At 41.8% G+C, this 18,052-nt stretch overlaps 1 protein-coding gene across 7 annotated transcripts in view; it reads left to right on the forward strand.

The window, feature by feature from the left end:
• Nucleotides 1-18,052, forward strand: part of RARB (retinoic acid receptor beta) — a 347,370-nt gene that overhangs the window by 239,448 nt on the left and 89,870 nt on the right. The window contains exon 1 of one of the 7 annotated variants that reach the window (XM_053410541.1): nucleotides 4,573-4,818. The exons of 4 other annotated variants lie outside the window; for them this stretch is intronic. Coding sequence is in view for 1 of the 3 variants with exons in the window: in XM_053410540.1 (XP_053266515.1) it covers nucleotides 5,018-5,174 (157 nt within the window). In the remaining 2 variants the exon portion in view is untranslated. Of the gene's footprint in view, nucleotides 1-4,572; nucleotides 5,175-18,052 lie in introns of those variants that run through there. 2 more of the 7 variants (XM_053410540.1, XM_053410542.1) reach the window with 2 other exon arrangements.

Raw genomic sequence — 18,052 nt, forward strand, 5'->3', positions numbered from 1 at the left:
GAGTTCCTTGGAGTAAAACATGGAACTGTAAGTAGGTGTGTGTTTCTGAACATAATTAAAGCTGCTGGTACTTACCTGTAATGGCCAAAACAATTAGGCACCAGGATATTTTGAAAGACCACTGCCTCCTGTGTCAGCCTGCCTGAAATTTGCAATATTCATCAGAGACTGTGTGGCAGAGAGGGGGCTGACATCGCGTCTGTGACATCACACGTGTGGCATTGCATCACTTTTTGGGAGGAGCCAGTGGGTGGGGCCAAACCTGGTGGCCGGTGGCTTCTCTCTCATGCTTGGCCTCCATCTCTATCAGGAGGAGGAGAAGCTCGGTCCCTTGGAGTTGGTGCCCCTACTCTGTGGGATCTTCCACCACCAAGAGAGCCTAGTTTGGTGAGTAGGGTATAGGCCCTTTACTGTATCCTGATTCTCAAACCCCCTCCTTAGGGAAGTCAGGCTAGATCCAAGTTTGCTTAGCTTTAAATGAACTGTAATAAGGGTTTGTTTTGCCTGGCTTTTGATGAGTTTTCAATTCTACTCTCTGGTTTTGTTTTCATTATGGGGTTTTGGGGTTTACTTGGACAGTGGACCAAGCAATGGCACACATCACTCGGTCTCAGTCTTCCCCCTTAACGGTGAGATGTTTTTTGTTTCTCCTTAATTATTTCAAAACATGCATCTCAGCTGTCTTCATGGTTCAGTTACAGTGGTACCTCAGGTTAAGTACTTAATTCGTTCCGGAGGTCCATTCTTAACCTGAAACTGTTCTTAACCTGAAGCACCACTTTAGCTAATGGGGCCTCCTGCTGCTGCTGCGCCGCCGCCACACGATTTCTGTTCTCATCCTGAAGCAAAGTTCTTAACCCGAGGTACTATTTCTGGGTTAGCGGCGTCTGTAACCTGAAGTGTCTGTAATCCGAGGTACCACTGTAAGTGCTATTGCAGCTTCAGAATGGGGTCTCGCAGCCTCCTTTGAAACCGTTTATATTGGCCAAGTTATGCACAGGATGGTCTTAAGATAGCAAACTATAAGAAGCAAAGATTTATCTAGTCTAGCATACCCTTTCTATGACTATACATTATAAGGTAAAAGGGTAAGGGACCCCTGGACAGTTAAGTCCAGTCAAAGTCGACTATGGGGTTGTGGTGCTCATCTCGCTTTCAGGCCGAGAGAGCCGGCGTTTGTCCACAGACAGCTTTCTGGGTCATGTGCCCAGCATGACTAAACTGCTTCTGGCGCAACAGGACACCATGACGAAAACCAGAGGTAAACACCATTTACCTTCTCACTGCAGCAGTACCTATTTATCTACTTGCACTGCTAGGTTGGCAGAAGCTGGGACAGAGCAATGGGAGCTCACCCCATCACAGGAATTCAAACCATCAACCTTCTGATTGGCAAGTCCAAGAGGCTCAGTGGTTTAAACCACAGTGCCACCCGCTCCTTGGATCATGGTACCATTGGTCCATATGTTATACCATTGGCCAGCTTGCTCAGCAATGGCTGCAGCAGGATTCAGAAACCTGTGGTCTTCAAACTGCTGCTAGACTACAACTCCCCAAATCCCCTTCCAAAGTTCTTTCAGCCGCCAGCTAATCCAGTTTTATAAAATCCCCATGTCAATAGCTCCCCGGGATCTTGGTTGCAGATCTGTCGCAAAGAAAATCTGTCACCATGAATCCTCTCGGCCCCAATGAATATTAATTATAGGCTGAGTTACACAAGGACAGTAATTTTAATATGAGTTGAGTTCTTTAGAATTTTCGTGAGTTGTCATACTGGCCTTTGAATATTAGTTTTATATTTTTGTGAGTTGTCATACAGGCCTTTGAATATTTGTTGTTTAGTCGTGTCCAACTCTTCGCGACCCCATGGACCAGAGCACGCCAGGCACTCCTGTCTTCCACTGCCTCCCGCAGTTTGGTCAAACTCAAGTTCTTAGCTTCGAGAACACTGTCCAACCATCTCGTTCTCTGTCGTCCGCTTCTCCTTGTGCCCTCAGTCTTTCCCAACATCAGGATCTTTTCCAGGGAGTCTTCTCTTCTCATGAGGTGGCCAAAGTATTGGAGCCTCGGCTTCAGGATCTGTCCTTCCAGTGAGCACTCAGGGCTGATTTCCTTCAGAATAGATAGGTTTGATCTTCTTGCAGTCCATGGGACTCTCAAGAGTCTCCTCCAGCACCATAATTCAAAAGCATCAATTCTTCGGCAATCAGCCTTCTTTATGGTCCAGCTCTCACTTTGAATATTAGTTTATATCAAATGGTGCTTTCCTCTCTGTTAAGATGAAAGCAAAACTTTTCCTGCACAGTGGCTATTTCAGCTCAAAGAGTTGAATATTCTCACATGAACACATGGTCCCATCTCCCACCGCCTAAGAGGCCTGCTATTCATTAAAAGCTCAGTGACACTGCTTGCTGACTGGGTTAACAAAACTTGAATATGAGAAGATTCAAAGAACACATATATAAAAAAAGTTCTTTTGAAATTGATATATCTAAATTGAAAACAAACCGTATTCAACACACACACACAAACACAATACACACACAAACCAGATGTAATCTGAAAGGGCATAAAACAATCTAAAGAAGTCTTATTATTCTACTTGCAAGTGGTCTCAGAAAGATTGGTATCCTTAAACGTAGGATTTTTTTTTTAAAAAAAGAGTAGAATGAATGAATGGTTTCCTAGCCAATCAATTAAATTGAGACTCCATAGCAGCATACTGCTGAGAAAACAGGTGATGGGTGCCAACAGAAACGGAACACCCATGCTATTTATGCTCTGTTTGTTAACCTTCTAGAAGAATCTGGCTAAGCAATTGCAGGAAAAGCCAGTAGCTCAGAGCCGGAGTATATGTTTTGTATACAAAAGGTTCCAGGTTGAATTCCTGACATTTCCAGGTAGGTCTGTAGAGACCCCTGTGTGAAATCCTAGCAACCTGATGCCAGTCGTTGTAGACCAAGTGTGTAGAACCCGTGGTCCTTCCTAATGTTGTTGGACTCTCAGCTCCCATCGACCTCGGCCAACACAGCCAATGGTTCATAGAATCCTAGAATTGCAGAGTTGGAAGGGACCACGAGGGTCATCTAGTCCAACCCCCCTCCCCGCTATTCCAAGAATCGTTCACCCAACAAGGGGCTTGAATAATCCATCATCCTCTGGATTGATCATGGGTACTCCATCCTTGTCATAGACAGGGATCTGTGTGAACAGATAAAAAGCAGGTGGAGTGTTGCTTTAGAATTATTATAATCTGCATTTGGCTTCTGTGCTTTCATCGCCATCAATAGCTTTGCACTATCACAGTTACGGGGTGTGTGTGTCGTTTTGACAGCAGGGACAGAACGATTTTGTTCTGCACTGGGCTTAAAAAAAATTAAATACAGTCATACCTCGGGATGAATACACTTTGGGTTAGGCAAATTCGGGTAGCGCTCCGGGGCGATCCGGAAGTAATGGAGCGCGCTACTTCTGGGTTTCACCGCACGCGCATGCGCAGACCGTCAAAATGACGTCACGCGCATGCACAGAAGTGCTGGAACGTGGCACGCGCAGATGCACAGACACGGGGTACGTTCGCTTCGGGATGTGAACGGGGCTCCGGAACGGATCAAGTTCGCATCCCGAGGTACCACGTACTGGCAACTGAACCGCTGAAGGAAGGATTTGAGGGCTGTTTCACGCGTGATTCCGCCCCCCCATATGTTGAGATATATATGTTGAGATATGTTGAGATACAATAACTTTTATGAAGGGGGGAAAGCATGCACTTATCAACAACATTGCATGCAAAAATTGTGCTAGTGTGTACTTTGCTGTGTGCTGCATCTTCTGAGCACAACGTAACCATGGCAGTGTATATGGAGGAACTGGAAGCATAGATGCAGAACCCTGTCCAATGCATGAGGGAATTCCACTGCGCGCTCCCCCCCCCCGCGTGTGTGTGTGTGTCCTGTCTAACGCTGGTCTGGCAAATCATTGTGATCTGTATGTATAAGACTGTCCCCCATTAAGTCTGTTTTTATATATAATAGAGTGAATGCAATATGTCACCCTTGTCTTTCCTGAACGATGCCAGGAGAGAATTGGGACGTGTTTGTGCGTAGAATCAAGCGTATATGTTTGCTTCACTCGAAGGAAGGAAGGAAATTTTGTAGAAAAGAAGCTTTGGAGAAGAATTAAACAGCGGAGGGAGGATAAAGAGAGAGATTTTGTAAACTTTAAGGCAGGTCTCTCTCTCTGTGTGTGCTTGTGTTCAGCACTGCTGCTTAGAATCCTAAGGCAACTCTTATTTCTATTTTATATCTTTTTAAAAAAGTGTTTGTCTTCCTTTCTAAAGGGACGTTATTATAGGAACGGCAGCTACTGGCTGCCTGCTTCTGTGCCTGCCTGCATTATTTTGCAAGGCTGCCGGGAGTTTTTAAGCCGTGTGAGAATCCTGGGAGTTGGTGATGTCAGACTGGTTGGGTCATTTGAAGGTTAGCAGCCTGGGAAGGGTTCATGGAAAGTTCACTCGCATATATTAAGCAATTCAATCTTTCATTCTGTGTGACACAAGTAGTAGGAAGTGAGCTGTTCGCAGGCAGAAGGATCTATTCGCCGGCAAGGGGGGATCCAGAGCTCTCACCGAAGCCTGTTTTCCCTGCAAAACTTGGACGCTGCACAGGATATTTTTTAAAACACCTATTCGGTGGAAGCATAAGAAGCAAGAAGGCTCCTTCGAGGTTTTGAGGAAGAGATGGAGGAAAACTGAAACTTGGAAAGCTCCCTGCTTCCCCCCTCCTATTCTGCCGGATTGGCTGAACAGGCTGGAAAATGGTAAATGATCATTTGGATCAATTACAGGCTTTTAGCTGTGTTGTCTGTCATAATTCATGATTCTGGTCTGGGAAAAAGACCAACAGCCTACGTGCCAAAAAGGGGGCAGAGTTTGATGGAGTTGGAGGTACTTTCCTATGCCATTTCCCTCCACACCTAGCGGAAGGCACTTTTCCAGACCTACTGTGGAGGGGGAATCATGTTTGACTGCATGGATGTCCTAGCAGTAAGCCCTGGTCAAATGCTGGATTTCTACACTGCAAGTCCGTCTTCCTGCATGCTCCAGGAGAAGGCTCTCAAAGCATGCTTCAGTGGATTGGCACAAACAGAGTGGCGGCACCGGCACAGTGCGCAATGTAGGTCCCGCGGTTATTTTGCTCCACTTTCCCCCCTCTGCTTTATTTATTTGCATGATGTAATAATAATAATAATAATAATAATAATAATAATAATAATAATAGCCGCTCCACACACAAACAGGTGAACGAGGCATCCTTTCCAAACCACAGCTATTCAGATATGTGGTTGTGCATACAAATTCTTCAAACATTTTGAAAGAACACCAGCCTAGGTGTGCTTTGCTTTTCCCGCTTGTAGTGTTGCTTCTCTAGTGAATTCTTTGCATCTTGTAAATAGTTCATGGAGGAAATGGATTATTATTATTATTATTATTATTTTATCATTCAGTGTAGGTTGTGTGTAAATTTTCCTGATCTGTACAGGCTCTTTGCTCTTCCAATACCCTGTTTTGAATTTAGTCTATATCTTTTCCCCCAGGTGCCTTTTAACACCTAAGCAACCAGTTAATTTGGCAGTGTGCTGCCCTATGACTTTAGCCTCAATAGGGTGGGCAGAATTGGGAGTTGTAAACTCCCATAAATGTTTTCCTTTTTTTTTTTCTGGGCGTGGGTGGGGAGAAGAGGCAATATTTCTTTGCATTGACCTTGCTGCCACCTTTCTCCTTTTTACTTTGTTGCTCTAAGAAGTCCCTGTTTTTGCTAGAAAACTAACTGTGAACACCCCTTGTGTTTCCCCATCAATTATCTCAGCGCTTTCCGAATCTGTTCAGAGCCTGGGACTTTCAGGAAAAGGGAGCTGCTTCTTCACCGGTGCAGGTTTTTTTAAAAAATTGCTGTTTTGTTATCAGATCTTGACATAGTGCTGGAAAACATAGGTGGCAAACAGCGGCAATCCTTAATCTTACGTTTCGAGTCTGAGAAACAGCAAGAAATAGCAAAGTCCCAGCACCACTTTCTCTGCATTAAAAGAAGAAAAAAACACCCTTGAAGGATGCTTCATTGCTCTGACACTGATTTAGATAAATGATGGCTATCTATCATTTTTTTTAACATACTCTTTGACACCTCAACGAGGCATTGACTATAGAAGTATGTTTGATATCATTGTGATTCCTAGGTATCCCAGTTGCTTTGAAATAGGTGGAGCTTTTTTAAAAAAATCAGAGTGTTTAATCCACAAGGGAAGAAAAAGAAATGGGAATTTTGTTCAGATGTGTAGTGTGAGCATGAGAGCTAATGCTACAGTCAACATATTTTCATCACAATTCTGTCTGTTAGCATTGGACATGCAAACCAAACTTAGAAGCTAGTCCCTGAAGAATTTAACATTTTCGCCTCTTTAGGAAAGTAGAGGCAAAATCAAAAACAAACCCAAAACAAGCAAATCAGAAAATGTAGCCCAAATATTTTCTAGGCGTTTCCACGCTTTCAGGTTGAAAGACTGTGTTAATTCTGTATAGCTAACTGAGAAAGAACTTTGCTTAAGTTTGTAAATATGTTCTGGAAAGTTTTTTTTTCTTAGCAAGTTTTCTATAACAGCATACTTTAGGTTGGTTTGTTGTTTTTTTACAATATCAAACTTCTAGAAAAATAGTTTAGAGAATTTACTGCTGGCGATCTGTTTGAAGTCAAAACATTACAAGTCTTTCACAATGCCGTTAATTAGAACCAGCTTTTAAAATATGTATATATGCTGCCTTTTCTCCTGAGCAAGTTAAACGGTGTGTGTGTGTTTTTCACCATTACCAGCAGGCAGCAAGTGTTAAATGTGTCATTTGCCTAGAGCTGGAGATAAGGAAAGAGGCTGGATTAGAAGAAGGGAAGCCAATCAAAGGAACTATTAACCAGAAAAGGGGGGGGGGAGGTTTAGCAAAGTGCTTTCAGGAATTCACAATTTTGTAAGGACCACAGCTTAAACTGCAATGTTGTTAAACTTGTAAACTTTCAGATTAGCATTTATCAAAGCAAGCCGGGAATGCAGGTGGTTACACATCATGCATAAAGTACTTTGGAACTCTTAAATTGCAAGCAGAGTTTTAAATATCTCGTCTTTCAAGTTTAAACCCCCCCCAATCTTTCAAGTTTAGTGGTTAAATGTATTATTTGGAATTGTAAAAGTGTGAAGTCAACATAGTGTGTTCTGCAGCTGCAGGGAAAAATAACGTGTAACTCCAACGACAAGTATTTCCTTCTTGTGCTAAGTCCTCTGTTGTTAGTATGAACAGTCAGTTCATATGATGAGAGTGAGTCAAGCTTATTTGGGTTTGGCTGCATAAATGAGCCTTTCTTCAATAGTTGATTTACACCTCGGTTGCCATGCATCTTCAATAGAGATGAAATTTTAGGATGCCAGGTAGAGCATAACAGCTGCATTAATCTCAGAAAAGAGCAGCAGAGTAGCATCAACATTTCTCTCCAGAAGCAATTCAGTCAATAAAATGCTTCATCCAGAATATGTAATGCCTTGACTACATCCTCTTAACTCTTACGTGTTTAAGGTTTTGGGATAGAAATTTTGTAATCATCTAATTTTCTCTCCCCCCACCCCAATAGTGTGTGACTTAAAACTATGCGAAAATCTTTGTCTATAGAAAACAGTGTTCTTAAAGAAACAGAGCAGAACCGTGATTGATTGCAGTTTAAAGTATTACCAATAAGCTCTTCCCTTTAACGGTTAAGAAATCGGGGTCGGTGCACCATAATCAAAGGAATCGACTTGAATTAGTGAATTAAGTCTAAAGCTAAGATTACATAAATACTCTATTTTATCTTAAGGTAAAATATGGATTTTTGTTTCACTGGCAGCCAAGTATGAAGGGGTTAACTTGGAACTTTGGATAAATTTCAGATACTTGATTATTAAGATGAAGAGATGATTTTATTTCATGTTGCCTGATCAGAAATAAAGCAGTATGTATGCAACTAATGGACATACTATTTCTGACTTTTGATGGTTTTTGTAAAGAAAGATGTAGTCGTTAATCTGATAATAAGAAAAGCTTTTCTGCAGATATTACACATTTTAAAAATAAAGCACTTGAGGCAGCCAGTGGATGATAGCCAATATTAGTTTTTCTCAGAGTAGAACCACAAAAAGTTAATTGACTTATGTCAGTGGTTCTCTTCCTAGTATGACTTAGTTAGATGTCACCCAGTGTTGAGCTTTTTAAATACTGTTGATTTCAGTGAGAAAGTGAGGCACATGCTTAAGAGCACAATCCTATGCATGTCTATTCAGAAGTAGGTCCCACTGTGTTATTACCCAGTAAGCCCCATTCTGCAAGTGTGTTTAGTGTTACGGCCTGAATTGCTCCGTTGGAATGAATAGGACTTAATAGTGCTTAATTTGGAATAACAAAGCTTCCCAGTAAGATTTTATGTTAAATGAAGATGATAGACTGCAATTCTGTATAAAACCTGCTGTGAACAAAACCTGCAATCCATAAAAATTCATTGCTAAACTTCTGGCGGCTTGTAATGTTTAGGACTTTGTGAATTCTTATGCTATCCCGGTTAAAAAAAAAAAAGCAAGCCCAGAAACATCTGTCCTAACATACAACTCAATGCTTTATTATCTTTCATATCTCCAGTCAGAATGTAAAAACAAACACATTGAAGTGCATGCCTGGAAATCTACATTCCTAAGTATTGAATTGCAGCAGGTGCTGTTGGCAAGTTCTGCATTTCAGCTGCAGAAGGCAAGGTTTATTTTTATGCACCTTTCCTTTATTTAAAGTTTCAATGCAAGCTCCTAATGCAGAGATTAAAAGGAAGCTTTTATTTGCTGCAAATTTTCTTAAAAGACACTTGATCCCGGGTACTTTAATTGGATCCAAACTAATTTAATGCACTTTTGAAAAGCAATGAAATCTGAGTGTCTTGAATTTCTCTCTATGTCACAGTATAACTTGTTTGTTTTCCTCCAGACTATCAAACTTTTTTTCTGTTTAAAACAGACACACACACACACACACAGGTGCACATGCATGTGAAACATTGATGCTGAAGTTAGCATTCTTTACATTTTTGAAAAGCTAACAGTTTATGTCAGCTTTTTCCTATAGTATAACAAACAACATTTTCATCACAAACTGCTCCCCTCTTCAAACACACACAAATCTTACCCTTTCCCCGCATCTCCTTCTGTGCCCATTCGCAAAGTGGACATGTTACGGAATCACGTTACCTGCATCCATTGTACATATAAAATGTAGAAAACAGGCCCATAGGACATATTAACATACCAAATCATGCAAATGAGCTAATAATACACTAAGGGGGTGGGGGTGGGGAAAGCCACATTCTTTTCTTAACCCTGCACTGAGCTTAATTTTTAAACCCTTACGTTAGCTTGGCTGTGTGCAACCAACTTAAAACGCCTGCCAAATATCTTGAAAATTACCTCCTTTATGAAGTTTGAATAGGACCACCCCCTATCTTGTGTTTGATATGGCAGGCCCAATTCATTGTTCATTTTAAAACTGTGACCAAAGCAAAGCACCCTCTAGTTTTGTACAAGGCACTCCTGAATTTTAGCATCTTTTTATCTGACACATAGCATAATGTTCATGCTAATAAAGCAAGGAAAAGTAGGATACTCTTACATACACCACCCAAGTGTGTGTTCCCCAAGCTGCTGCTCTACATATGACTTTGGTTGCCTGCTTGCTGTAATCACAAAGTGCATCAGCGTTAGAATTCAACTGCTGTGCCTCTTACGTTTCCCATGTTGCTGTTTTATACATCTGGCAGATTGAGTTCGTGTTAATAACAGTGCATTTGAACCCGTGGCAAAATGTTTTGATGCCTATCTCTGAATTCCTAGCTGGGCAACGTGTCCTTTCCCCCAACAAGCTGGGCTCCATAATCAATGTGGGGTTCGACAAGCGTAGTCAGTGAACAGGATACAGATTTGCAACTGCTAAATGCCCCCACCCACCAAAAAAAAATTCCAGCAAAGAGGAACTTTCCAGTGGCTTATGTAGGGATGTTGTCGTAGTGGGTGTGTCTGTGGCAAACCTGTTCTGTGTCTGCTTTCCAGCATGCAAACTGCTTTAAAGCAGGCTGCAAGATACAGAGCCGCACACAGATTGAGGAAAGCTGCCAGGCAAAACATTTTTTAAATTTTATTTATTTATTGAATTTATATACCACCCTATACCCGGAGGTCTCAGGGCGGTTCACAGAAAAGATTACAATATATAAAATCCAATTAAGAATAACAGCCCCCCCCCCCAAAAAAGAGCCACATTTTAAAAGGGCATAGGATGTCCATCAGGTCAACCAACATTTCCAACAGGAGTCCATTTAAATGTTATCTAAAAACAAAGCTAAAAAGAATACTGCCAAGAGAAGTTGAAACCCAGTCAATTAGAATAAAATTAAAGCTTTCACATGCTGCTTTTGTGCCTTTGCAGCCTCATTTTCCCAGTGCATCCTAAAGGCTACATAAAAGATGTGTCCGAGCTGAAAAGAAAGCTGCTTTCAAAGTGGACCTATTGTACACAGTTGTCTGTAAAGAAAGCCAAACCCACACAGCTGAACTCCATATGATCAGGGAGCCTGGCTGTGTGGGTGTCCTGCTTGCATATAGAATTGTGGAGTTGGAAGGGACTCCGAGAGTCATCTAGTCCAACCCTCTGCAATGCAGAAATCCTAGCTAAAGCATCACACATGGCCATCCAGCCTCTGCTTAAAAACTTCCCATGAAGGAGAGTCCACAACCTCTGTTCCACTGTTAAACAGCTCTTACAATCGGAAATTTATTCCTCATGTTTAGTTGGACTCTCCTTTCTTGTAACTTGAAGCCATTGGTTCGAGTCCTACCCTCCAGGGCAGGAGAAAACAGCTTGTTGCCTCTTCTATGTGACAGCCCTTGAGATATTTGAAGATGGCTCTCATACCTGCTCTGTCTCCTCTTTTCCAGGCCAAACATAACCATCTCCTTTAACTGTTCCTTATAAGGCTTGGTTTCCAGACCTTTGATCATCTTGGTTACTCTGCACATGTCTCAGTTTGTCAACATCCTTCTTAAATTGTGGTGCCCAGAATTGGACACCCTATTCCAGGTGTGGCCTGACCAAGGCAGAACAGAGTGGTCCTCTTCCTTCCCTTGAAGTCGTGGAAAGAAAACACAACATCGGGGACAAGGCTAAAAGTTCTGCCTGCTCTACGCATAAGTAACATGTAAATAGATACTTCCTTTTGGCTTCGTTTTATTGTTCTGTGTGAATTTTGATGTTCGGGGCTTGGGCTTTATCAATAAGTCAGTCTGCATCATTGTGGAATTTCCCTTCAGATTTCCCTTCAATGAAATACATCTATCTTGTTTCCTATCCTTTGTTAACAAATAAAGGGCTGTAGAGTAAAATCAAAGGACTCCAGTCATATTGTTGCAACTCCAACATGCATAGCTTTAAGTGGCAGCTGAGTGCCCACTTTTAAGTATCTAGAACATAACATTTATTCATGAATATGGGTGTTATTTTTAGACGGGAGCCTTTTTACAACCAGTGAATACACCCCTTTCCTTCAGCCCCACACATCATAATAGACTTCAGAGCATAATTGCATTTGAAGACAAGGATTTAACAGCCCAGACCTTTGTACGTTTACTTAGAACTAAATCTCCCTAAATCTCAAGAGAGCAGAGAAGACTGCAGTTGTGCAATTGAAGGCTCACAACACTGATTTTAAACAAAAAGTTGTGATCCACCTACGATTGAAGACTTGCAAAGAGGTGGAATTCAAAGGTTTCTATGACTTGTTTGGTTGGAGTCCTGGTATGCTGACTGTTTTTATGCAACAGAAATAGCTGTCTTTATGGATGCATAAGCTGCCTTGACTTTAGTGGTACTTGAGCTTGTGTAAATAAGCCCAGGATTACATCTGAGACGTGTCATTTCCCCAGAAATTCTGGAAGTATAATAGTGCAGGAAAATGTAAAGAAAGTGTGCTGTTTGTAGCAGATGGGAGTTTAGTTTCTTCAGCTAAACAATGCTGAGTTACCTGATCAAAAATTCTTATTTGCAGCGGGGTGGGGGGCATGGTTTTTTGTTACACAGAAAAATAGTTATTCCTGTTGCATGGGGTGATGTAAGCAGCCAGGACTAAATGTTTGCCTGTAGACAAACATTTTTAGCTATGCTTTCAGTTTAGGACAGCTCAAGCTCTGGGAAGTGTAATGGACCCAACATAGCTTCACATAGCCTTCTGTTTCACAAAGTCAGCTTCCTTTGGTTTCAAATACATTCTCAGGGAGATGAGATTAGTATTTGCTTTCATCGCCATTTCAGTAGCGTGTCTCGTTTGTTTTGGTCTTATTTCCGTTGTTTTTACTCAAGCTGTCCATTTAGCCTGTTTTCAAATATTTTAACAGATGCACCTCTTTAAAGCTGTCTTGATTTGTGACAGAATGCCAGCTCATTTCCGTAATCTTCATTAGTGTGAGGAAAAGAAACATTTCAGCCCATTTCATACAATAAACTTTTGATGGCCAAGAAGGAAGCAGCAGCAGTGGTGTATTTGTTGCTCAAAGTAAGCATCTTCAATAGTTCACGTCTTCAATAATTCGCAATAATTTCAGCTTGTGTCGATAATTCTTTTTGAATTAAAAAGGAATTTAATTCTATTCCCAGAACTTAATTGATAATGGAAAGCGTGCTGTGCACACACACTGGCGACACCTGAGATGGCTGCTGCTTTAACCACTGGTATTTGGGCATATAAAAGTTTAATTTGAGGGTTGGAAGTATTTGCATAACCTCCTTTATCCCAGATTAGAACAATTGTTCATTATCCCAGTTCTGACTGGCAGCAGAGCTATAGTACTCCAGAGGTTGTGGACTCCACATTAGCTATTCCTATTAATAAAAACTGGTGTGGCAGACAAATTCTGGCAGTAACAGAGTTATCTTCTTGTTTTGATCCATTTCCAAAACATAACTGTTGCCTTAAGATGAAGAATAACATTGGATCTGTTTGAATGGGATTTCAACTGGCTGATAGAATCCTTATCGCTTGGCTTTGACTTGTTAATTTGCTAGGCATACTCAACACTACATTAGTTACAGGTGATTCATTTCCACACTATACTGTTGCATACACAGACTCAGGGTGCTAAATGAGTCAGCTTTTTCCCATTCTTGCAAAGCATATCTGTGAATGGAGCATGACTCAATTGAGCTTCGTGATACAGAACAGTAGTATTACTGGTGCAATTAAGATAGAGTAGATGAGAATATGTGTACACACACACACACACACACACACACACACACACACACAGCTTTACAAAATACTCCAAAATTTGCTTCTCCTCTCTACATATAATTACTTGGGATGGGGCTTCCTCCCTGGGCATTGTACCATTTTCAGATGGGCTGCTTGGGCCATTGGGCCATATGTGCTATGCATCACAACACAGAATAACAGAACTGTAGAGTTGGAAGGGAACCCTGAGGGTCATTTAGTCCAACCCCCTGCAATGCAGGAATATTTTGCCCATTGTGTGGCTCAAACCCATTACCCTGAGATTAAGAGTCTCATGCACTACTAACTGAGCTGTCCCATCAGTGCTTTAACACAACGTGCTTCTAGCTGGGAGGTTTAGTGCATGGATTTGGCTGGTTTGATTGCTAGCAGGATTTTAACAATCCTTCTATATTACCTGACCAATGTCCTGCACCTTCCTGCTTTTTTTCTTCTAACTAGTGTAGCGGGACAGGAACAGGGCAGAACATGTGCATGACTTGCCAAACCATTCACAAAAAAGTGCAAGTTTTTATAAATGGGGGAGTGGGGAGACATTCTCCTCATCCCTCCTTCCCATCCTACAACAAAAATGCCACGATTTCCAGAGTGAACATGCCTGAGCAGAGAAGCCAAACACAGCGTGTCTGGGGGCAGTGAAGTACTCATGCGTTTATTAGATGTGGGTGGCGCTGTGGTCCAAACCACTGAGCCTCTTGGGCTTGTCGATCAGAAGGTTGGCGGTTTGAATCCCCGCAAAGGAGTGAGCTCTCGCTGCTCTGTCCCAGCTCCTGCCAACCTAGCAGTTCAAAAGCATGTCAAAGTGCAAGTAGATAAATAGGTACCGCTGTGGCGGGAAGGTAAACGGTGCTTCCGTGCGCTCAGGTTTCCGTTACGGTGTCCTGTTGTGCCAGAAGCAGTTTAGTCATATTGGCTGCATGACCCAGGAAACTGTCTGTGGACAAACGCCGGCTCCCTCAGCCTGAAAGCAAGATGAGCGCCGCAACCGTCCTTTACCTTTACTCATGTGTTTGTGTTTGATGTTTGAAACCTCAAACAATTTGCATCTGGAAAGTCACGCAATGGTTGCACTAACTGAGACTGAAAATGAATTTCCCTTCGTGAAGACTGAACACAATGATTGCTGAATTTGTATTAAAAATCCTAGAGCTGGAGCTGCAGTTTTCAGAGTACGTAGCTAAACAATCGATCCTCCTTTCAAGGGAACTGTGGGAATTGTAGCACTGTGAGGGGAGCGGGGCTGTTCCAGCAGCTCTCAGCACCTTTGAAAAAACCCCGCTACAGTTCCCCAGATTCTTTGAGGGAAGCCATGACTGTTTTTAAAGTGGCGTGATGCTGCTTTAAATGTATAGTGCAGACAAGGGTTTCAAACAGAGGTATTTGCATGCCCAGGTGCCGTGATCCCCGACCCTGCAATATGTATTGAAGAGACAACTTTCTTTGGGGTTCAAAGTAGGTCATTTTGATACAACTCTTCCCTAATGCTATAACATTAGCCCAAGGCTCTGCAGCTTGGGCTCTGCCAATCCAATGGCAGCCTACCCAACCACACAGTCAACTTCCTGATTTTCTTGTCCGCCTGGAGTGCATAAAGATGGAGCCTTTCAAGCAGCTGTCATGTTGGCTGGTAGCCTACTATCAAACTGGGAGATATTGTAAGTTGTGAAGGCCTGAACTGGTTCAAAATTGCTCTATGGTGGCTGAAGTGGTTACAAAATCTTTTTTTGAAAATAAAAAATCTAACATCTTGAGCATAATTAAACTGAAGAGCTGAAACGTATTCATGAACCCAAACTAGGTACTGAACCCATTTTTAAATAGTTCTTCTAGGTAGGAAGGCATTAATTTGTTCGGGAGAATGCAGAAGTGGCAAATATAGATGGAGCCAGAATCACAACATGCACATTTAAACAACTAAGCTTGAATACTTAAATAATTCCCTGAATTTTGCCCAACTTTCTTCCTGAATATATATTTTATTTCCTTGAAATATTTAGGCATCTGAGGCTGAATCGCCTTTGTTTTTTCATCAAAGCTCTTAACTATAAAAGTCTTTTTCTTTGGGCCATTTCAACTTCAAAAGATTTTTAGGGCCTAGTTTGTTGGAAAGCTTGGGGATATAATTAGCTCAAATGGAAATAGATGCAAGTGAAATTTAGTTCCTAATGTTTTAATTTAGTGCTGCATTGCTGTACATTATTGAAGAGGAGAATACTTGAAAGCAAATGTAATTATTTCATTATGGTCCTCAAAATGCTTCCATTGGCCTTAATGACGAGAAACTGCGTATGGAATCATACATTTTAATCAGCCTTTCATATTGTTGCATCAGATAAATAACAAATAACTGATGAAAAAGAAATCTTTCTGAATGGTTTGTTTCATACAGAGCTCTTGTTGCAGTTGAATAATGAAATCACATTTTAATTATCTAGAATTATTACAGTAGCGAAACAGCTAGAATACCGCTGTTTTCTTAAATCCGCATTATGTGCACCAGAACCAATGAAGAGTACTGGTTATAGATCAATATCTCACATACAGCAGCTCTGCTAGTCCCTTTAATTGGGATGGGTGCCCTTGTTAGAGGATGGATTTTTTCATTGCTGTATCAGTGGCAACATTCCCGTTCATTTTCAAAGGAGAAAAATTAACATTGCCCATACAGTGAATCCCTTGTTATTTCTGGCAAGAAAAAACGGCTTTCAGTGCGTGTCTCTAGTGGAGTGACAGTTTCATTTGCCAGAAGAGTGGAGAAAGGTACACGGCTGCCAGTATTAGCTGTAAAGAACTGGAGACCAGCACAAGCAACCCCTTACCAAATGCACTGTATCATGATGAGTCTAACCAAACAAACTTTCCACTTCCAGAACTGGAGGCAAACCATTGGGCATGTTTACTTTGGGTCAGTGCTGAATCAAAATTGCTTTAACAAGCTTTTGACTGGGAGTGTTGTATTAAAACACGTGGGAACGAATGAAATTGCATTTGCACAGATCAAGGTGTACTAATTTGAAGGTAGATAATTGTGTCTGCAAATTCTTTATTGTTGGTCATAATTGCTTTGGCAAACCGGATTGCCTTCGTACTTCTGTCTCCCATACTGCTGCTGTTTGGTGTAGTGGTTAAGAGTGGTGGACTCATAATCTGGTGAACCGGGTTCGCTTCCCCGCTCCTCCACATGCAGCTGCTGGGTGACCTTGGGCCAGTCACACTTCTCTGAAGTCTCTCAGCCTCACTCACCTCACAGAGTGTTGTGGGGGAGGAAGGGAAAAGGAGATTGTTAGCCGCTTTGAGACTCCTTTGGGTAGTGATAAAGTGGGATATCAAATCCAAACTCTCCTTCTTCTCCTCCTCCTCCTCCTTCAAAATGATGGTGTCATTGTCACTGCTGTCATCTTGGTGCCTAGATAACTCCCAAGTTAGTCACATCTTGGCAAAGGATGTTTTCTTCTTGATTTGGTCTGATATGTTTTTGACTTTTTATCCATGTTGTACTAATATTCTTCCAGAAACTTGCCCTGCCCTTGTATGTTTAGGTGCTCGGTTGTGTCTGATTTTTGCCCAAACCAAAACATAACTTAACCTATTCCTTTCTTTTAAATGTGAAAGAACACTAATTATTATTGATTTTAAATCTCACTACAATTACAAGTAACTGTGATGAGTGGCAGATAAAAAGTAATAATCCATGGAGTTCTGGAAGTGTTTCATGTTTGTGTGTAGTGCTTTGCATGATCAATATTAACTGCCCCATTGAAACTAACTGCTGTATCAAATAACAGTAAATCAAATGAATGTGCTTACAGATTATTTATTGAAAGCTTTAATTGTTCACCGGGGTCCTGCTTATCTGAGGAAACAATAGAATGTAGTGATTGGACAAACTGGTTTGTAAATATTGAAACTGCCATAAAACACCCTGCTATCTAACCAGCTTAAGTGCTGGTTCACAGGCTTAGAAAGCAGAAGATCCCGGTTCAGTTGCCAGTGTCTCCAGGTAGAGCTGGAAATATACCTGTCTGAAACCCTGAACAGTTGCCATCTCCCCAGTGTAGACATTACTGAGCCACGCAGGCCAATAATGCAAGGGAGCTTCAGATGGACTGTCCCAGTATAATGTAGCTTCATCTGTTTATGACCACTTAGTGAAACAAAACAACCAAATAAATCAACTTGGAAATCTAGGCTTGGTAGTGGGAATGACTCATTTCCAAATGAATTCTTTTTGTCCTTGGTAAGGCTATAAATTTTCTAAGCCACCATATGAAATCTACATGGTTGTTCTTAGCCCTGTATCCTTATTGCTAAGAGGGACATGGGTGGTGCTACGGTCTAAACCACTGAACCTCTTGGGCTTGCTGATCAGAAGGTCGGTGGTTCGAATCCCTGTGACGGGGTAAGCTCCCGTTGCTCTGTCCCAGCTCCTGCCAACCTAGCAGTCAAAAGCACGCCAGTGCAAGTAGATAAATAGGTACTGCTGCGGCAGGAAGGTAAACGGCATTTCTGTGCACTCTGGTTTCCGTCACGGTATTCCGTTGTGCCAAAAGCAGTTTAGTCATGCTGACCACATGACCCGGAAAGCTGCCTGTGGACAAATGCTGGCTCCCTTGGCCTGAAAGTGAGATGAGCGCTGCAACCACATAGTTGTCTTTGGCTGGTCT

Source organism: Podarcis raffonei, chromosome 12 (assembly GCF_027172205.1).
Source record: "Podarcis raffonei isolate rPodRaf1 chromosome 12, rPodRaf1.pri, whole genome shotgun sequence".
NCBI classification, from domain to species: domain Eukaryota; kingdom Metazoa; phylum Chordata; class Lepidosauria; order Squamata; family Lacertidae; genus Podarcis; species Podarcis raffonei.